This window comes from Cutaneotrichosporon cavernicola (genome assembly GCF_030864355.1).
Source record: "Cutaneotrichosporon cavernicola HIS019 DNA, chromosome: 5".
In the NCBI taxonomy this organism is placed as follows: domain Eukaryota; kingdom Fungi; phylum Basidiomycota; class Tremellomycetes; order Trichosporonales; family Trichosporonaceae; genus Cutaneotrichosporon; species Cutaneotrichosporon cavernicola.
Window position 1 is genome coordinate 1,381,178 of NC_083397.1, and position 19,398 is coordinate 1,400,575.

Consider the following 19,398-nt stretch of genomic DNA (forward strand, 5'->3'; position numbering starts at 1 on the left):
AGCGAATTTGCCGCCCAACCTACGCTCTCTCCGCTCTCCATCGCTGTTCTCATCATCCTACGCGCGTTAGCATCGCAGACAGACCAAAGACCCGAAAGTAAAGGACGACTTTTACTCAACCATGTCACGGCCCGAGGAGATCGCGCCGCCCCAAGTGGTGAGCTGAAATCCGCGTCCAAAGCTGACAGCAGTTCTACGGCGATGTCGAGGCCAAGAAATACACGGGCAAGTGAGTGTCTGCGATAGCGATGATGAGTTCGTGCGCGAGCTCCGCTCAGCTCCAAATACTGTCGCGACTCCTGCCTCGCCCACCATCCTCCAACCCTCCCCATTCTCCCAGCCCGTCCTCTCCCTCCGCCCTCCCCTCCCCCCCTCCCCTCCCCCCCTCCCCTCCCCCCCTCCCCCCCCCTCCCCCCGGCCCCCGCTAACCTCAGCACCCGCGTGCAGAACATTCAGGCGCAGATGACTGACCGTGCTCTGGAACTCCTCCAGCTCCCTCCCGGAGAGTCGCAGTTCCTTCTCGACATTGGGTGCGGAAGCGGCCTGAGCGGCGAGATCCTCGACGAGGATGGGCACGTCTGGGTCGGCGTCGACATTGCGCCGAGCATGTTGGGTGAGCTGAATAGCTCCCATTCAAGCTGACGGACAGAGGTGGCGATTGAGCGCGAGGTCGAGGGCGACCTCTTCCTCCAGGACATTGGGCAGGGCTTTGGTTTCCGCCCAGGAACCTTTGACGGCGCTATTTCGATCTCTGTGCTGCAGTGGCTGCTCAACGCCGACTCGAACACTCACTCGCCGCCTCAGCGTCTCACGCGCTTCTTCACCACCCTCCACTCGGCGCTCAAGAACCCGTCACGCGCAGTCTTCCAGTTCTACCCCAACTCGGATGACCAGGTGCAGCTCATCACGCAGTGCGCACAGCGGGCCGGTTTCGGTGGTGGTATTGTCGTTGACTACCCCAACTCAAGGAAGGCACGCAAGATGTACCTCTGCCTCATGGTGGGCCAGCAGGAGATCCCCAAGGGCCTCGACGGCGACATGGAGGTGGACGACGGCGCCCGCCGCAAGTCGATCCAGAACGAGCGGCGCAGGAAGCGCGAGGCATCCCGCAAGAAGCTCAAGGGAACAAAGGGGCTCACTGGCAAGGAATGGGTGCTCAAGAAGAAGGATCTGTACCGCACCCGCGGCAAGGAAGCGTACGTTGCACAGAGCAGCTGTACAGAGCCCGCAACTGAGCTGACACCAGGGTACCGCGAGACTCCAAGTACACTGCACGCAAGCGTCGTGTGCAGTTCTGATCTGTGTCGTTGTGTCTGTACTATTACGCGGCTATGCATGTGTCTAGAGGCTCCTCTTTTGAAGCTTGAGGCTTGGAAATGATGTCGGAGCGGATCGAGACGGCGCGGACCTCCACTTCCGGTGCCCACCGTAGAGTCTGGTGATTGACTGGTGCCTGACTGAGATAGTTTCGGATTCTCAATCCTCGCCCGATATTTGCTTTATATTTGCACTCAGATACCCCAGATACCCAGCAGATAGCGATGGAGGCACACAGCCCGACATTCCAACGGGCGCTGTTGGTGAGTAACTCGCTCTCTTTTTGCTGTGTATGCTGCGCGCACACGGTGCAGGCCTGCTGATTGCTGATGCCAGTCCGGTGCGGCCTCCGGGCTCGCGGTGGACCTCATGTTCTTCCCGCTCGACACGGTCAAGACACGTATCCAGAGCGCCAAGGGGTTCTGGGCCTCGGGTGGCTTCCGTGGCGTATACAGCGGTGTGGGGAGTGTTGGCATGGGTAGTGCTCCTGGTGGTGAGTGACATGTTGACGAGGGTGCGGCGGCCAAGGAAAGACGAAGAAGAGGTGCTGGTGCAGAGGAGGATGTTGGACGTTGGTTGATCCCAGCCGCGGCCTTCTTCGTAACCTACGAAGAACTGAAGAAACACGTCCCCCACTATCTTCCGAACCACACCCCAGGCCTAAACCACATGATCTCGGCCTCTGGTGGCGAGTTCGTATCTTGCCTAATCCGTGTACCTACCGAAGTCGTCAAGAGCCGAACCCAGACTTCCGCCTACGGCTCTAGCTCTTCCTTGACCACGGCCGTCAATGTGTTGAGACACGACGGCGTTCGCGGCTTCTACCGCGGTTTCGGAATCACCATCGCCCGCGAGATCCCCTTCACATCCATCCAGTTCCCGCTGTACGAGTGGCTCAAGCGGACCCTCTCCGCCACGTATTTGGATGGCAAGCGGCCAAACTCGGCCGAAGCTGCCGTTTGTGGATCTATTGCTGGCGGCGTCGCGGCCGCCCTCACAACCCCGCTGGATGTCGTCAAGACGCGGGTCATGCTGGAAGCGCGCGGGGCCGGGTCGGAACGCAGCCCTAGTGTTCTGAGCTTTCCCTCCCGCCTCATTGGGATTGCCAGTGCAGAGGGCGTGGGCGCACTGTTTAGGGGATGGGTGCCAAGGACGATTGCGATTGGGGCGGGAGGCGCAGTGTTTCTGGGTATTTACGACTTCTGCGCAAACTTTGGACGGGAAAGGGCGCCAGAACACGATCTCGCATAGATGCCTTAGATGTATGGGTAATAGAGGGCGGGATGATGTTGATGCTTGACTGGTTCACGGCCACTGACTTACACTTGCTAATACATCTACATCTACATCTACTCTACTCTACGCTCTACCAACACTATTCGACAACGACAGTCTGCCCAACTGGCACGGTACTGAATGTGTCCTCGCTCACCCCGAGCTTGTTACGAGCCTTGGCCAGGTCAATCGGCGGCATGTTGTAAGCTTCGTCCGACATGATCCACGTTCCCCAGTGCACGCCGATGCTCTTCTTCGCCCCGAGGTTTAGGGCAATACGTACCGCCCCCTCGGGATCCGTGTGCTGGAGGTGCATGTGCCAGCGGGGCTCGTACGACCCGATCGGGATGGCCGCGAGGTCGACAGGGCCCAGGACGCGGCCGACCGCCTCGTAAAGGGTGGGCGAGTATCCCGTATCGCCGAGATGAATGAAAGATCTCGGCTTGTCCGTATCGCTCTTGACGTGGAACGCAGACCAGAGGGTCGCGTTCGTGTCTGCCGGCGAACGGGCGGACCAGTGCTGCTAGTCAGCTGACCGAAAAGACAAGAGCTGATAACATCTTCGGGCCTCCCAACACTTACCATGACCGGAACAGCTGTGATCGTATACGTCCGGTCCTGCTCCCCCGGCCGCTGGAGGGTATGCTTGCTCTCCTGCCACCAGTCGAGCTCGGTCACTCGCGTAACTCCCAGATCGCGGAGGAAGTCGCCAGCACCGATCGGGACAACCCATTCGCACGAGTCGCCGAGCTCGACGACCGCCTGAGGGTCCAAGTGATCGTAGTGGCTTGGGTTAGCCTCTTCTTAGTTTAACTCACTTGTGCGAGACGAGCACAAGGTCGACCCGCTTCAGGTCCTCGTACGTGCATGGTGCGGGCCGGATACGTTGCGGTGCCAGGGTTGACGGGATCGTACGGTCCTGTAGTGCGGGGTCGGTGAGGATCGCGAGCTTGTCCAGTGTGACATAGGACGTCGACTGACCCATCTACTGTCAGAAAAGCGCAGGAGATATGTAGAGGACAGGCAGACAAGCTGCCGGCCGGCTGAAGCGAGGACAGGCTGACAAGCTGCTGGCCGGTTGAAGCCATGTACGACATTCGCGTGCCGGTACTGTCCCCAGGCGATCACGCTTCATGTCCCGACAGCAGTCTCAGTGGACCCATGCCCAGCCCTTCGACTCACCCAGGTGATCGTAAACTTGTCCGTGATGTCAATGTCCGCGCCACCGCGGTGGGTGCGGTGGCGCATTGCCTGTGCCGGGGGAACAGCCTCGCCGTTTGCGTGTCCGTTGGTATGCCCGTTTGCGTGTCCATTGGCGTGTACATTGGCCTGGACATGCCCGTTAGCATACCCATTGACCTGCGGGTGGCCGTTCTCCGTTCCCTTATCATCGGTCGACACAGGCATATGCACGCTCGCCTCCTTGCCATACAGCAGCGCAAAGTTAGGAGTCTCAACGGGCAAGTCCGGAATAGGTCGCTCCTCAGGCAGGTCGCCATCAAAGGAGAAAATCTTGCCATTAATAGTCGACAGGATGACCTTCCACCAAGCCCATTCCTACGATCAGCTCCGTCTCCTTGGTTTGTTGACGTACCCAGGCACCCTGTTCTCGCCACTCGACATAGGGGTTCCAGTACCGACCTGCAAACTGGAGACTCGAGAACCGTTTCTTGATCGCTGCCTTCTCCTCCTCGCTCGCTGGCCCGTCTGTCCCTAACTGGAGGTTCTGGAGAGTCGCGCCGAGCTCCTTGTTCCGCGAGCGGATGTGCGAGCGTCGAAGCGTGTCCGTGTATGCTGTTGTTAGATGTTAGAGAGTAAGATGATTACGCACCATAGTATCCTAACCAGACACCACTCCAGGCGAGCGGGATGACGATGGCCGCGCGCCGCAGCATCCGCAACATGATGGAGAGTGGAGTGAAAGAAGAAGATACTGAGCAGATATGGTGGTGAGCACGTGCCGCGGACTGTGGAGCCAAAAACAAAAATACGGCGGGTGCGACCGGCGACGTCGTCCTTTGCTAATGACGACAGTGCGGAAACTCTGCAAGTCTGCAAGCCTGCGACTCTGAAGGCTCTCAAGGAGGGAGATTTAATGTATTGGATGTAGCAGCGTCAAGCGTCAAGCGTCAAGCACGACGACCAGAGGCGTGATCATCTCTACGTCTGTTTGTGCACTGCCCAAAGTTGACGCGCTGCGCAGCACCGTCCCTTCCGAACCCAAGTCGCCAATCTCAACTTGAACTTGAACTTACCCATCACCCATCCTACAACATGCGGCCCAATCTCGCCGACGAGCTCGTCCCCGTCCCCCATCCCAGCGAACGGGGTGGACTCGACGCGCTCGCCACCGCGCTCAGGCGCTCCGCGTCCGTCGCTGTCATCATCGTCTTCCTCCTCGGGACCGTGTTCTATATCATCACCGAGCCGGAACATGGCACGCGGGCACAGGCGGCACACATGCTTCGTCGGTGGTTATGGGCCGGGGACGAGGTCATCATCGCGATCAAGGCCGATCGGTAGTGCGGGCACTGAAGACGTAGCCGGTGCCACCTCCACACGTGAACCCCTCGGCGGGCAAGTAGTTCCGACGCCGGCCCACTGGTCTTCTGCAACGCGCCGCCCAGAACTTTGAACACGATGGAGAGGAGGCTCCACCTCGCTGTGCATCACGCTACCCCCGCCCACAGCACAGGGCAGGACGACCGAGCGGTGGTCTGACGCGAGACGCACGTTCCACACGGCTCATGCCCGATCAACAGTCACCTCGCTGAAGCCTTTGCTCCCACCGCACACAACGCGCGTTGAAGCCCATGTACCTTTGTCATTAGAGCCTCGGCCCCTCGTCATGCCCGCCTCTCCATGGTTCCTCCTAGCCGCCATCCGCCTGTGCAACGGTGATATGCATATGCTGTAGAGCTCTACTCCTCCTGGCTGCCGACGCCAAACATGCCCTTGACGCTGTCCCAGAGCTTGTCGTCGCCCTGTTTCCGCAGCCGCTCCTCGACCTCGCCACGCGTGAGCCACGCCCAGTTCGAGTAGCCCGACTCCTTCGTCGGCTGCGGCTCGCCCGCGAGGATGTGCGAGCGGAGGAAGAAGTTCTGATGTCAGCTGTGAGAACATGCATATGTGCCTCTCCGTTAAACGCCTGCCACTTGAACTCACCCTCTCCTCGCCGCTGCGCACAAGGCCAACGGGCTTGCGCGTTACGAGCCAAGTGTCCATGCCGTTCCCGTTAAGCTGCCCCTTGACGCCCGTAACACGTGCAGTGACGGCCTCGTCGAGTCCCTCGCCACTCTGCACTGACGTGCTAGGGAACGTCCACTTGCCCTTGGACTGGACGAGGCAGAACACCTCCTCTTCGGGGAAACGCTCGAGGGAACGCTCGCCGCGCGCTGCGTCCTCCTTCTCCCAGTGGTCTCGCGACTTCTCCTCGATCGGTGGCTCGGGCTGCACCTCGCCAAGCTCGGGCTTTGGTCCTGCGACCTTGGCGCCGTAGTACTTGTCATCCACGACGTGCTGCGACTCGAGGAAACGCCGCAGCGCAAGCGAGCCAGGCTTGAAGTAAAAGTCGGTTGGGACGGGGTTGGACAATGCGTGACGCAGCTTGGACTGATACTCGTAGTAAGCCTGGGCGAGGGGCTTGGCCGTCGGCGTCAGGAGGGCATGCCGGGACAGGAGGACCGAGGCGGTGATGGGGGGAGGGGCAGCGGTCGTCGTCGCAAGACCCCTGCGGAGAACTACAGTCAGCAAAAAGCACACAGAGTAGGACCACGACAAGCCCACCTTGCCTGGAAGGTCCTGATCTGGACGTAGCGAACATGGTGACGCGGAGTGAGACTGCACCTGGTTGCGAAATGATCTCCGAGGTCAAGATGGACGTTGGACCTTGTACTTTTGCCCTCGGAGACGGGAGCTTTTGGGGAAAGGCCAAGTGGAGGAATAAGTAATGTTTATGTAATACCACGTTATTCGCCACCAAAGATTTAGAGAGTGTTTGTGAAGTACAAGTAGATACAAACTTGTAACTTGTACACCTTGAGAAATCACATCACATTCTGGTCATCGCCATTCACATCTTACCCCATCCCCTTCGACCTATTCACCATCGTCTTAAGCCGCGCCTTGCAAAGGGGAAGTGAAGTGCTACGGTCGTTGGCTTCCCAAGTCGTGAAACCGCCTACCTTCCCCTCCCCAACAATTGACAACCCCGACTTGGTCGCCCTCCAGCGTTTCCCTCGCACACCAACCCCGGCGCGGCAGGTGGACGACTTGGCTACCAACCTCTCAGAATTTGAGAGCAGCGAATCTCGGATCCCCAGTTGCAAGCCTATCCAACCACTCTTGTTCGATCCCGATCACGAACCCCTCCCCCACGCTTTCCCGCTCCAGTTCTCAGACAAGGAGAAGAGACCAAGCCAGCGAGCATTGTACAAGGCCAGACCCCGGAAACTGGCTCAGACCGTATTAATCCAGATTGATCCAAAGACCAAGCAGGTCATTCGTTCACGCGCGTTACTCAACACCAACCCCGAACCGCTGTCACCTCTTCACCTGACCAAGATGGCGCCCAAGGAGGAGACCCAGGCCAATGCGTCGGGGACATACATACCGTCCGAGTTTGCGGCGTTCGTCGAGACGATGACAAAAGCGCTCGAGGCTGGGACTTCCCACGCCGCGCAGTTCCCAGACAAGTCGGACTTGATGTTCCACCGCACTCTGGACCGCAAGTTTGCCAAGGGACTCGACGCGTCTGGCGAGCGTGTTCTCAAGCTCGCTGATAGTATCCTTCAGCTCACCGTCGACGGTCAACCGAAATCCAACAACGCGACGCGCATCAAGCCTCGGCGCAAGCTGGCTGATGAGGACGACGTGGTTGACAGCTTCCAGTCGACGGTCGTTGACCACGTCGACGCCCTACTCGAAGACGCGGACACGTACATCGACGACGCCAGCGGGGCGCGGAAGAAAGCGGCGATCGACGTCAAGCCCAACGCCCACGTGATGAAGAACGTGAGTCACCCAGAGGTCATTGCTGACATGTAGCTACCCGGTCCGGCCCGTGGCGGCGTGCTCGCCCACAACCTGCGCATGAACCATGGCATTGAGAAGCCTCAGCTCTTGTTTTCGGATCCCGTTGACAACTCACCCGATCGCCCGATGTGGATGCCGACTCTCCCGGAGAAGCTGCACGCCATGGTACCCATGGACTTCATCGCGGCATCTGACGAGGACGAGCCTTTCGTCGACGACGGTACGCCCAGTGCGCGCGCCCGTTACCAGAGGCGCGTTAAGGCCCGTCAGCATCCGTATTACTTTGAGACTCGCCATCTCCCCTACCCGACCTCGATGTTCATGGAGCGCGAACCAGCCATGCCCAAGTCGTTCGAAGATACGCCCTTCGAGTTTGTCGACACGCCTGAACGCCTCGCGGCACTCACGGAGGTTCTTCTTCAAGCCAAGGAGATTGCAGTCGATCTTGAGCACCACAACACTCGCTCGTATTACGGTTTCACCTGCCTGATGCAGATTAGCACCCGCGAGCAGGACTGGGTTGTGGACACCCTTGCCTTACGTTCCGAGCTCCGAGAGCACAAGCTGGGTGGTGTCATGGCTGACCCCTCCGTCATCAAGGTGTTCCACGGCGCTGACTCGGACATTGTCTGGCTCCAGCAGGACTTTGACATCTACGTTGTCAACCTGTTCGACACTTTCCATGCCGCCAAGACGCTCGACTTCCCCAAAATGTCGCTCGGCAGCCTCCTCGAGCTCTATTGCGACTTCCAGGCCGACAAAAAGTACCAACTGGCTGACTGGCGCATTCGCCCGTTGCCGAAAGAGATGCTGTTTTACGCGCGCGCCGATACCCACTTCCTCCTCTATGTCTACGACCGCCTCCGCAACGCGCTCATCGCGCGCTCGTCACGAACACCGTCGCCTGCGGTCGAGGGTGCAGACGGACCAGATGGGGCTAGCGGAACATCCACTCCCAAACCTAACCCCCAGACAGGCATCCGGCGCGTCCTCGACCTCTCTGCAGAGACTGCCCTCAGGCTCTATAGCCGAGAAACCTACAATGCAGAGACGGGCGCTGGAGTGCTTGGGTGGCAGAACATGGCGAGGAAGCTCGGCAAGAAGGACGCGATCAAGCAGAAGCCTGGATACGTCTTGAAGCGCCTTCACCGCTGGCGTGACGACCTCGCGCGTGAGCTTGATGAAAGCCCTCAGTGAGTGCCATCCTGCCACAAGGCTCATCCCAGCTATGTCCTCCCTGCCCACACCGTCATACATCTTGCTCAGTCGCCACCATCCCGGCCAGAGGTGCTGTCTCGTGTTCTCGGCAAGCACGCTCCCAACCTCCTGCCCCGTGCTGACGAGATCCTTGGCGTCATTGCGGCTGGTGTTCTGGATTTCCATCTCGCATTAAAGGACTCGCCCAACGAGGCCCAGCCTGTGCCTTGTGTCGAAGACATCCAGCCTCTGCCTGCAGGCAAGCACCCGATCCTGCAGAAGCACTCGGGTTCCACTCGTCTCTCGACGGCGGCTACCGAGTTCAAGCCCGCAACTCCACAAGCGCCTGCACCCAAGCGACTGAAGCCCCACACCACCGTCGACGTCTGGGCTAACCTCACGGGAGGCAAGAAGCCAGTTGCCGCGAAGCAGAAACCGGTGTCAGCTCTGTTCGGCAAGACGCTTCAGACGACGGCATCTCCGCTACCGGCTGCCACATCCACTTCAGCGTCGTCTTCGCTTTTTGGGCATACCCTCGCACCCAAGACATCCTCGGCGAGTACCAGCCGCCAACAGTCACCTGGGTTTGCCTCTGTGCAGTCTATGATCCATTCCGGTCTGGAAAAGGCACCGGTCGAGGTTTCCACAATCGAATCCGCGGCGTTCAACCAAGCTACTGAACCCGAAACGGTCGCGTTTGTGCCGGCGGGAGAACGGAAAATTCCCAAGGCCGAACCGACCTCCACCTCGGCTTCCATTGGCAAAGGTAAGGGCAAGGCTGTAACAGTCACGGATGATGCTGTTCCCACAGAGGCAGCGCCAAAAGCTGGTCCTACTGTTGATTCGGACGGAGTAGTTGATGTGCGCAAGAAGAATCGCAGGAAGGACAAGGTCAAGGCGGCGTCCTTGTCTGCCCCTGAATCAGCCGAGGGTTCCCCTGCACCTGTGAAGAAGTCGAAGAAGAAGATCAAGGCGACCGATATCCCTGCCTTTGATTACGCTGCCGAGGGCAACCTGCTGGACGAGCCAGCTCCATCGTCCGAGTTCAAGGCTTCGAGGAAGACGAAGAAGAAGGACAAGCCCAAGGACAAGCCTAAGGCTAAGAAGGAGGGTAAGTCTTGTCCACGGAATGTTTACATGTTTGCTGATGGGTTAGCGTCATCCACCTCGGCTAATCGTCGGCCTCTTTCGAATCACAGCGAGCCAAAGAGCGGCAACAAGTCTGGCACATTTATGAGTTGAGAGTTCAGCCTACACCTTGACTATAGATCCCGCTACACAGTTGGCAACCCACAGCCCACAGCATCCATAGAGAACCATGCATATCATCGACTCTAGCAGCCGCCACGCGAGGGTGAGGTATCCGTTCGCCCGAGTTTTTCCGCTATGCACTGGGCCTAGGGCGTTGAGATAGCGAGTTGGGCAATGACAATGAATTGGTTCCGTGTGTAAGGTAGTGTTTGAGGGCAACTAGGAATTGAATGGTACGGGAGGGTGGCGGCGAAGGAGGAGCATGAGCTGTTCGCAACAGCTGCGGGCTCCTGGCTGTGGCGGGCCGCAGGGTTGAAGGGGGGGGGGGGGGGGGCCAAGAGAACAAGGACAAGACGGGCAGACGGGCAACAAGACAGATACAGAGGCGGGATTGTTGGGATTACTCCGATTCATGACTACATTGAATTGCGGGGTGGTGCGGGGGGGGAGGGGAGAGGGGAGAAGGGAGAATGGGGAGGGAGGGTTCGGTCGGCAGTACCTAACACCTCCACTGTTCCAGTCCACCTATGCCCAAGACAACATTCACCTTCCTCCCCATCCTCATCCTCTCTTACTACTCCTATTCATTCGTCCCCATCTCTCCTCTCTCACCATCACCATTATCCAATCCCCTCCGACCACTTCACAATGGCGACAGAGGACGACGCCATCGTCGAGAACGCCCTCCAACACCTCGGCAGTGTAGCCGAGCGGCTCGATCATTATGTTTCCCCAGCCGAGGGTCAGCCGCCAGCGTCCCCCAGCTACACCTCCATCGGCTCCAAGGCATCTGGATCTCCCATAATGCCCAGGAAGCGCGTCAAAGGCCACGAGGGCGATAGCGAGGGCAAGAAGCCCAAGAAGACGCGCCAGACTCGTGAGTTATACGGAATCCATGACCGGCACGAGCACCCGAATGTGGACATGACTGACGCCAGAATCTTGCGACGGTATGTCACTCATTCAGCGGCCCACAGGCGCCACACCTTGACAATATAAATACTGATGCGCCGTTAGCATGTCGTGCACGCAAGTGAGTTGCGTATCGATGCATGCGCTGACAGCCAGGGTCAAATGTGACAGGCCACCACCCGGCTCCGCAGGTGTCAGCCACGCGCCGACAAAGGATGTGTGCACCCACTGCCGCCAGCTGGGCATGGCTTGTGAGCTAGTTCACGACCGACTTGGCTGACTGCAGGCACGTTCGAGTACAAGCCCAAGAAGCGGGGACCGCCCAACATGTGCGCGAGAGTGTGGCGGGGCTGACTTGCTGATTTTAGGTACCTCAAGCGCATGCAGGCGCTCAACCACAAGGACGAACGGCCCATGTACTCGCCAACGTACGGAAATGGGCGACGGGAAGACGAGATGTTGGCAGGTCCAGGGCCGGGAACACTCGCGAGCCAGGACGCACTGCGCGTTGGGAGACGCGACGGAGACGACTGGGCTAGTCTGGGGCGTGGGTTCACAGCCCAAGATCAACGCGACCTCCTCCTCACAGGACGAGGCAACGGGTACTCGCTGTCACCTAGCTTCCTATCACCGTTGGACTCGCCAGACGATCGCGCACTGTACCCAGCGCGGAATCCACCACAACCTCTTCGAGATCCACAGGCCACACCGGCTGTCAACCCCATCGACGCGGTTCTACCACGGCACATCCTGTACGGCATCATCGACGTGTATTTCGACTACATCTACTGCCTCATCCCATGCGTCCACAAGCCGTCATTTATGCGCGACCTAGACGCGCGCCGCGAGGAGCAGCCGGACCAGGAGGAGTTTGTCGCGCTAGTCTTTGCGATCGTGGAGACGACACTCATGCAGATGCCGCGCCTGATTGTCGGCATGCCAAAGGAAGACACGCTGGTGCTCTTTGAAGACGCGAACGCTCTCGTCAAGCAGTACCTCGACCGCGAGTTCACCAACCTTACCGTCACTCGCTGCATCATCTATTACCTCCACACAGTCGCGCACAACCACCTCCCAAACAAGATGCCCAACTCGATCAACAATGGCGCAAACTTCCTGCTCTCGTTGAAGCTGCGGTTACATGAGGAAGCAGGCTACAAGGACCTCAATCCCATCGAGCGGGAGCTGCGCAAGCGCATCTTCTGGCTCCAGTACGGCGCGGACAAGACGCTTGCCGCCTTGGATATGCGGATCTCAATATTCCATGAGATAGACTGTGGCGACGTCACCCTCCCTTCGCCTCTGGACGACGAATACCTCACTGAACAGGCCTATCTCGAACAGCCCGAGGGCGAGACGCCCTTGCTCGCGGGGTTCTATTATATCTCCAAGCTGTTCCGCCTCCTCGGGCAAGTGCTGGACAAGCGGAAGCACGACCGCGTCAAACCTCCCCAGGGCCTGATGTTGCAGATGCGCATCAACGAGATTGACACGATTCTTCACCAAGTCCTGACGCTCATGGACAACAGTCCAGAAGCGCTGCGCTTGGACATGGGGGGTTCCCCAAGCGCAAGAATGCAGCGCGTCGAGGAGCGGTGGGACGCACACGTCAACGCCGACATTAGCCAACTTCTTCGCGATCCTGGCCGTGCTCGCCACGCAAGCAAGGACACGTTCCTCGTCCAGCAGGCCAACATCTACGTCACCCAACAGATGGTCCGTTACATCATCCTCCAGTATTCGGAGGATCTGGCTGCGCTGCATGACAAGGAGCTCGCGCAGGACGAGCCACCGGGCAGCGGTACGTTTAGCCTGCCCACCCGCCGACCCGTATTCACCGAGACGGAGAAGGACACGATTGTCAGCGACTTGCTCGTTATTCTCTCCAAGATCCCACTCGAGGTTATTGCCATCAACACGGTCTCACTCGTCGCAAAAGTGCGCTACGTCGCTAGCACGCTGCTCGACGCACTGCAAAGTGAACCGCCTGATCCGAGTGACATCCCGCAGCTCATGCGTTCGTCGCAACGCGCAGCGCGTGCACAGGGATATCTGTGGGACTTTTTGCGCATCCTCACCGACATTGAGAACCTGTTCAATCTGGCAGACAGCTCAAACTTTGTAGGCACAATGGACTAGACAACCTGTAGCGTAGCAAGCAGCATGGATACAGTAGTACATCGTACAAGTACAATCTAAGGCATCGCTCGGTTAGCGCCGGAACAGCGGCTTGCGCGCCCGCAGACCCGTCGACGAGCGCTGGGCGCCAATCCCACTCGGTGCGCTCAACAGGCCCTGTTCCTGCAGCCGCACCCGCGCCATCTGGAGGTGATACGGCTGCAAAGGGCCGGTTGGATGCGCAGTGTGCGGCTGGATCTCGCGCGCGATCTCGACGACGTCCGCAACGAAGATCTTGAGCAAGCCGGCCAGCACGGGTTGGATGTTCTTCGGCACATGCTGGTCGTACATATCGCGATTGAGCTGGTGTCAGCCAACTCTACCACGGGCTTACCTTATTGACAGCCGCTCGCGGGATGACAGTCCCGCGGAAAGCATCGAAACGCCGGCCCTGCTCCTCGTCAAGTACGCCGCGCAGAAGTCTGAGTGTAAGCCAAGTCCTTCCTGCTCTTGCTTGCATCCAGCCTACTCACAACGTCTCGTCACGCCGCCGCTTAGCAGCCTGCTTGACATCCACGGCCACCTGTCCGGCAATATCCTCATCCTCATCCTCCTCAGCGTCGTCCTCCCTCCGCGCCGTCTCCCCAGCAGCGACCAGATCTTCAGCCGAGACTTCGAGCTCGGCGTCGCTGTCCAGATCCTTGTCCTTATCATCCTTCTTATCCTTCTTCGGCCTCTTGCGTTTCTTCTCCTTTCGCGGACTCTTGACCGGAATGGCCGAGCCGGAAGGAAGCGCGAGGGCCATGGTTGATGGATGAGATGAGGTGTGTTTGAGTGTTGGGGTTTAGTGTGGGAACAACCAGTCGCCACCCAACAAGAATCGACCGTGGGAAAGTACGTTGCTAGGTGACGCGACTTGTTTTCGACGCGTCGTAATGTTGCCTCCACTCTCATCTCCATCCACTCGCCATGGCCGGCGTCACAAAGGAAGAACTAGACGACATCTTCGCTACAGTCGACGCGAATGAGGCGAATGAGAATGAGAATGAGAATGGGAATGAGGATAGAGCGCTCAATTCCTGCGACGACGATTCCGACTACGATATGCCCAAACCACTCTCCCCAACCCAACGTCCCCCAGCCCAACATCTTCCCCCTACCCAACCGGCCCGACCCCTCGGTCCAGGTTTAGCCAAGCTTTCCCGCGCTCCTCTGCGGCCCAGTAATAGGGTGACGGCTGAGGCAGGGCGCGGAGGACGTATAGTATACTCTGCTAATATGGGGACTGGGGACGCTCACTATTTTATGGTTCAATGGTGAGCTACTCCGACACTGGATTGAGCTGACAGCAGGCGCAAGCCACAGCAGAAGAAGGTATGTTGCTCGAAGGGGTGATATAGGTACTGATACTCTCTCTCTTCCTCTCTTTCCTCTTCCTTCCCCTGCACTCCCCCCTTACAGCACAGTGAGTCGCCTTCCTCGCCTCGCTCACTCAGAAACATGGGACGGCGATGCGTTCATCAAAGTCGAGGGGAGCCGGGTGACCATGATCTCCGAGGAGGGCAAGCAGTGAGCTCAGTTATCCCGGCTCAGCTCACTCCAGCATGGCAACAACATCGCTCATCGGTGGTCTCCCAGGCCCCGGATCCGAGATGCGGATCGGCCAGATGGATTGCGAGGTTGACCGGGCCGTGTCTTACGATGAGTGAGCAGCAAGTTGTTGCTGCCAGCTGACACCAGGTTCAACCGCGCAACATGCTGTCTCAACAACCCCATGAATGCGCCGCTCAACTCGTCGGCGAATCCGACCTCCCGGCCTGGCGGTACACCGAAGCCGTTCAAGGCACTCATGGTCAACGGACGGGGCCCGACCCCGGTGGCAGCACGAGCGAACCCCCTAAATCGCCCCTTCACTCCCGTCACGCCAACAGCAGGTCCCTCACGAGCGGCCAGAACACCTTCCTCAGCCACACCTTCTTCCCACTTCGCCGCGGCAGCGGACACAGCACCGCCACAGTCGGCGCAGTCGTTCTATGGCCAGCCTGCAAACCCTGCGAAGAAGATCTTCATCGGTGACAGGAACAACAAGCAGCGCGAGGCGTGGGGCGGCGCTCTGCATGATCCAAGAGCTCCCGGCGCGCTTGTCCTACCCCGCCCACCGGAGTCGGAGGCGAAGCGCATGTGGGTACCAAGCTCGGTACTTCACCCGCGCTGACTACAGGGGCGTGACTATCAACGACGTTGTTGTTGACCCTGCTATTAGGGAGAAGCTGCGCGACCACCAGCGTGAAGGTGTCTCGGTGAGCTAAGACAACGCTTGGACCAGCTCACGCAGTTCATGTACCGCTGCGTTATGGGGATGACGGGAGCCAACGGAACAGGGTGTATCCTCGCGGACGAGATGGGCCTTGGCAAGACGCTGCAGACAATTGCGCTTATCCACACCCTTCTCAGTGAGTCACCCAGAGTAAGGAGACTGATGGGGTAGAACAGTCGCCCTGGTCTAATGAGTCGAAAGTGTGAGTAATCATTGGCCGCCTTGGCTCCTGTACTGATGTGCAGGATTGGGAAAGCCCTCGTCGTCTGCCCAGTGTCTCTCGTCAACAACTGGGCCCAGGAGTTCAAGAAATGGTGTGCCTAAGCTCAATGTCCTGCTGACGAGAAGGGCTCGCGGAGACATCACTGTCGTCGCCGTTGGCGACAAGGAGGATATGCGGACTGCTGCCTTCGTAAGCTCACAGGTTTGCATCGCTGACCAGTAGCCCACCAATCCCAACTTGCACGTCATGATCATCGGTTACGAGAAGGTGAGCTCCATTGCCGTTTGTAGCTGACAGCTAGCTTCGCAAGTACATGTACGCTTGCTCGCTTGCTCCCACTGACATGACAGCAAGAAGATCAAGTACTGCCAGCCTCCCATCGGCCTAATTGTCTGTGATGAGGGACACCGCCTCAAGTCCAAGGACAACAAGACTACCAAGATGTTTGATGAGCTCTCCTGCACGCGTCGTATCCGTAAGCCCTCAAACGGCCGTCACTCACTCCAGTCCTGACGGGTACACCGGTCCAAAACGATCTAGGCGAATATTGGGCAATGGTACGTGTCCATGAAGTTCCAGCTGCTGATTACCTGGCTGATTTCGCTTGCCCGGGGGTCTTTGGAACTTACTCCGCGTTCTCGCGACAGTTCGAGAAGCCGATCCTCAAGGCGCGCACTCCTAACTGCAATAGGAAGGATGCCGACGTCGGCCTGGACCGCAGCGAGCAGGTGAGGTTATGCTCCGTAAAGTTACCTGACTCCCAGCTCAAAGAGCTCTCGCTCGAATTCGTGCTGCGTCGCACCTCAGAAGTGCTGACCAACTTCCTCCCTCCTAAGTGTGGGTCGACCAGCGAACACTTTTGACCCCAGCCGAATATGTCCTCTTCGTTGCCCCCTCAACGCTGCAGTTGGAGGTCTTCCGCCGTCTTTTGGGAGGGTCACGCGATGTGACGGCCATGCTTCGCGGTATGAGCAGCACACAGAGCCTTGCAACAAGTAAGTGGTGTGTGCGGACGCAACTGACCCGCCAGTCGACCTGCTTCGTAAAGTGGCAAACTCTCCAACGGTTTGTTTACGCGTGCCTCCCTTGCTGACAGTCAGCTCCTCCGCAAGAAGGAGGATGGAAGTCGCGATGAGGATGCGCTCGACTTAGTGCAGTCTGCTCTATCTGTCATCCCTCCAAAGACCAGAACGGTCGACGCGACCATCAGCGGTTAGTACGATATGAACCGCGTTGACTAACACCACAGGCAAGCTGACTGTTCTCGAAAACATCCTCAGCTCGGTTGCGTACGCACGCACTGAGAAGATCGTGGTCGTCTCGAGCTGGACGACAACACTCAACCTCATCCAGGACCTGTGCATTCGGCATCGGTACGACTTCCTCCGCCTGGATGGAAGCACGCCACAGAAACAGCGCCAGGAGCTGGTCGACCGATTTAATCGCGGCTCCGTCCAGGACAGTATGGTCTTCCTCCTCAGCGCCAAGGCGGGTGGTGTGGGCTTGAACCTCATTGGGTGAGTGTACTGTCGTTGGGAATGCTGACACCTCAGAGCATCGCGTTTGGTTCTCTTTGACAGCGACTGGTGAGTTGCGTGCATTCTATCGCTAACATGCCAGGAACCCATCGACCGACCTCCAAGCTATGGCTCGTATCCACCGGTGCGTCAGCTGCAGAATGAGGTACTTTTAAGCTGACCGCAGTGACGGCCAGAAGAAGCCGGTGTTCATCTATCGCCTGCTGACGGTGAATACGATTGACGAGAAGATCTATCAGGTAGGCCAACCTAAACCACTTCCGCTCTCTAACATGTACAGCGGCAGATCACGAAGATGGGGCTCTCTGACCAGATGCTGGGTGACAGCAGCGGCGGGAAGACTGCCAAGGATTGTAAGCTATTCGGCAATGTCTAGCTAACACGCAGCTTTCTCGTTTGAGGAGCTGCGCGACATCTTCACTGTCAGTCCCCAAACAGACGGCTGTGGAACTCGTGAGTGGAATTGAGACGAAGCTGACGTCAGACGACCTCCTTGGTTGTGACTGCGGTGGCAGGGGCGGAGTGAAGCTGAAGGGGTCCGAAGAGCCTGATACGCCGGAGGCCGATGACGGCGACAGCAGCTCGGAAGAGGATGCCCAGGCGGGCTTTGTCAGCGCCTCGCAATTCGATCCTGAGCCGGTGGGTAGTTGTCCTGTCAACACTAACTCCTCACAGACTGCCAAGATGGTTCGGAAGGTCAGTTTCAATCATTGCTTCTTAACCATTAACTGACAACAGGCCACAAAGGCACAAGCGGACAAGCTTGCCGCGCTCAAGGAGTGGGCACACGTTGACGCGTTTGATAGCGCGTCAGTTGGCGGGATCAAGGACGACCTGCTGTATAACTTGCTCCGCGATGCGCAGAAGACAGACGAAGCCAAGGCCACGAAGAGGGCCATGAAGGATGAGCGGCCCATCAAGAAGCTTCGCGCGGCAGACAGCAGCAGTAGCAGTCGGGTCACCTCTCCATCTGTTGAATCGCCGGCGACATCGCCCTCCCTCGAGAGTGACGGCAGTGGCGTGGATGACAGTGACGAGGAGGCCATGCGCGTGCCGGCACGCCGGAAGATGCGGCCTCGGGCCAGCCGCGCCAAGGCCCCTATCGACATGGGCATCGACCGCGTCAAGAAGCACAACCTCCACATGATCGCGGCGGACGGAGGCGTCGGGCGCATCCTGTATGTGTTTGAGAAGGAGTCTAGCGCACGCATTTAGCGAGAATGTAGCATTAGCATAGAGTCAGCATCGCCCACAGCACTGTACACATGCACACATCCCATCAGTAGTGAGCCCTCATGAAGGTCGATGATTGTAGAGAAAATGGTGAATGCCATGCTGATGCTACCTACAACCGCGCCTTCTTGATGAGCTCGTCGACCTTTGCGAGCTTGGCTGCCTCATCGGCCTCTTTCCTCTTAGCCTTTGCCTTCTGCGCCTCGATGAGGTTTTTAGCGTTCTTGGTAGCGAGGCCGACATAGACCGACTTTTCGGGGAGTCCTGGGTAGTCTGGGCGGTTGTCGAGCGACTGGATAAAGAAGCTCTTGCGCTTGGAGAAGGACTTGCCGTGACGAATGACGACGACGTCGCCGAGAAGGGCGGCTGATGTGAGCGCTAGCTGTGTGACTGTGTGTCTTGAAGGGAATGGAACCAAGTGGAGGTCAAGAAAGCGACATTTGCAGACTCCCCACTGATCCCAAACTTGGCACTTACTCTCGTTCTCGTCGTGCACGAGCATCTTGGTCTCCTTGTGGATACGCTTGAGCAGCTTTGCGTGCTCAAAGTACCGGGGCACCGAGACGGTGACGGTCTTGCTCATCGCGCCAGTCTTGGTGACGATTCCGAAGAGGCTGTGGGACATGGCAGGTAGGTTGTGGGGGGGATAACAGCGGAGATCAAGGGGTACGTGGTGAGAAATATCGCGGGCGGGGTTGTCGGTTCGGGGGACGTCCGGCACGGAGGCGGTGACGGAGCGGAACAGTGAATAGTGAACGGTGAACGGTGAGCAGGTGTTGTCGCGAGACGCCAGTTGAGGCCGGAGTCGGGACAAAAGTCCAGCAGGAGCGGAGATTGGGTTCTCTCCGTCCAAGAACAAATGCTCCCGTTCGCCACCCACGCGTCAGGGCAAGGTTGACCATTCCACCCATTGCCCAAGGACCCCCCAAAGACCCCCAAGGACCCGCCAGGGTGGACTAAACCGACGGTGAACACATTGTCAC

At 58.5% G+C, this 19,398-nt stretch overlaps 10 protein-coding genes across 10 annotated transcripts; 6 read left to right on the forward strand and 4 right to left on the reverse strand.

The window, feature by feature from the left end:
• Positions 1–121: 121 nt before the first annotated feature.
• On the forward strand, positions 122–1,298 carry BUD23 (uncharacterized protein; the record flags this gene model as incomplete). The annotated part of the gene is made up of 5 exons (XM_060601730.1): positions 122–157; positions 192–229; positions 435–613; positions 650–1,196; positions 1,247–1,298. The coding sequence occupies 5 exons, from the start codon at positions 122–124 to the stop codon at positions 1,296–1,298; spliced, it is 852 nt and encodes a 283-aa protein (XP_060458195.1).
• A 243-nt stretch (positions 1,299–1,541) lies between these two features.
• PET8 (uncharacterized protein) lies at positions 1,542–2,568 on the forward strand (the record flags this gene model as incomplete). Its single annotated transcript, XM_060601731.1, has 3 exons — positions 1,542–1,580; positions 1,654–1,810; positions 1,904–2,568. 3 exons carry the CDS (start codon positions 1,542–1,544, stop codon positions 2,566–2,568), a joined length of 861 nt encoding a protein of 286 aa, XP_060458196.1.
• A 124-nt stretch (positions 2,569–2,692) lies between these two features.
• Positions 2,693–4,496, reverse strand: CcaverHIS019_0505600 (uncharacterized protein; the record flags this gene model as incomplete). Its single annotated transcript, XM_060601732.1, has 6 exons — positions 2,693–3,112; positions 3,175–3,379; positions 3,411–3,577; positions 3,775–4,149; positions 4,187–4,386; positions 4,424–4,496. The coding sequence occupies 6 exons, from the start codon at positions 4,494–4,496 to the stop codon at positions 2,693–2,695; spliced, it is 1,440 nt and encodes a 479-aa protein (XP_060458197.1).
• Positions 4,497–4,866: 370 nt separating this feature from the next.
• On the forward strand, positions 4,867–5,115 carry CcaverHIS019_0505610 (uncharacterized protein; the record flags this gene model as incomplete). Its single annotated transcript, XM_060601734.1, has 1 exon — positions 4,867–5,115. The coding sequence occupies one exon, from the start codon at positions 4,867–4,869 to the stop codon at positions 5,113–5,115; it is 249 nt and encodes an 82-aa protein (XP_060458198.1).
• A 398-nt stretch (positions 5,116–5,513) lies between these two features.
• CcaverHIS019_0505620 (uncharacterized protein) lies at positions 5,514–6,415 on the reverse strand (the record flags this gene model as incomplete). The annotated part of the gene is made up of 3 exons (XM_060601735.1): positions 5,514–5,693; positions 5,758–6,332; positions 6,379–6,415. The coding sequence occupies 3 exons, from the start codon at positions 6,413–6,415 to the stop codon at positions 5,514–5,516; spliced, it is 792 nt and encodes a 263-aa protein (XP_060458199.1).
• Positions 6,416–7,155: 740 nt separating this feature from the next.
• Positions 7,156–10,065, forward strand: RRP6 (uncharacterized protein; the record flags this gene model as incomplete). Its single annotated transcript, XM_060601736.1, has 4 exons — positions 7,156–7,605; positions 7,639–8,819; positions 8,853–9,934; positions 9,980–10,065. The coding sequence occupies 4 exons, from the start codon at positions 7,156–7,158 to the stop codon at positions 10,063–10,065; spliced, it is 2,799 nt and encodes a 932-aa protein (XP_060458200.1).
• A 657-nt stretch (positions 10,066–10,722) lies between these two features.
• On the forward strand, positions 10,723–13,125 carry CcaverHIS019_0505640 (uncharacterized protein; the record flags this gene model as incomplete). The annotated part of the gene is made up of 6 exons (XM_060601737.1): positions 10,723–10,951; positions 11,013–11,024; positions 11,092–11,107; positions 11,143–11,237; positions 11,273–11,315; positions 11,355–13,125. The coding sequence occupies 6 exons, from the start codon at positions 10,723–10,725 to the stop codon at positions 13,123–13,125; spliced, it is 2,166 nt and encodes a 721-aa protein (XP_060458201.1).
• A 72-nt stretch (positions 13,126–13,197) lies between these two features.
• TAF11 (uncharacterized protein) lies at positions 13,198–13,909 on the reverse strand (the record flags this gene model as incomplete). Its single annotated transcript, XM_060601738.1, has 3 exons — positions 13,198–13,467; positions 13,499–13,586; positions 13,638–13,909. The coding sequence occupies 3 exons, from the start codon at positions 13,907–13,909 to the stop codon at positions 13,198–13,200; spliced, it is 630 nt and encodes a 209-aa protein (XP_060458202.1).
• A 473-nt stretch (positions 13,910–14,382) lies between these two features.
• Positions 14,383–18,397, forward strand: RDH54 (uncharacterized protein; the record flags this gene model as incomplete). Its single annotated transcript, XM_060601739.1, has 28 exons — positions 14,383–14,420; positions 14,457–14,478; positions 14,566–14,569; positions 14,601–14,673; positions 14,708–14,809; positions 14,845–15,285; positions 15,326–15,404; positions 15,440–15,557; positions 15,593–15,623; positions 15,667–15,735; positions 15,770–15,833; positions 15,867–15,911; positions 15,946–15,959; positions 15,995–16,119; positions 16,152–16,372; positions 16,409–16,481; positions 16,514–16,639; positions 16,675–16,709; positions 16,745–16,856; positions 16,894–17,161; positions 17,198–17,230; positions 17,265–17,306; positions 17,349–17,421; positions 17,463–17,535; positions 17,570–17,635; positions 17,667–17,821; positions 17,858–17,878; positions 17,921–18,397. The coding sequence occupies 28 exons, from the start codon at positions 14,383–14,385 to the stop codon at positions 18,395–18,397; spliced, it is 3,000 nt and encodes a 999-aa protein (XP_060458203.1).
• A 130-nt stretch (positions 18,398–18,527) lies between these two features.
• On the reverse strand, positions 18,528–19,040 carry CcaverHIS019_0505670 (uncharacterized protein; the record flags this gene model as incomplete). The annotated part of the gene is made up of 2 exons (XM_060601740.1): positions 18,528–18,781; positions 18,893–19,040. 2 exons carry the CDS (start codon positions 19,038–19,040, stop codon positions 18,528–18,530), a joined length of 402 nt encoding a protein of 133 aa, XP_060458204.1.
• Positions 19,041–19,398: the final 358 nt, after the last annotated feature.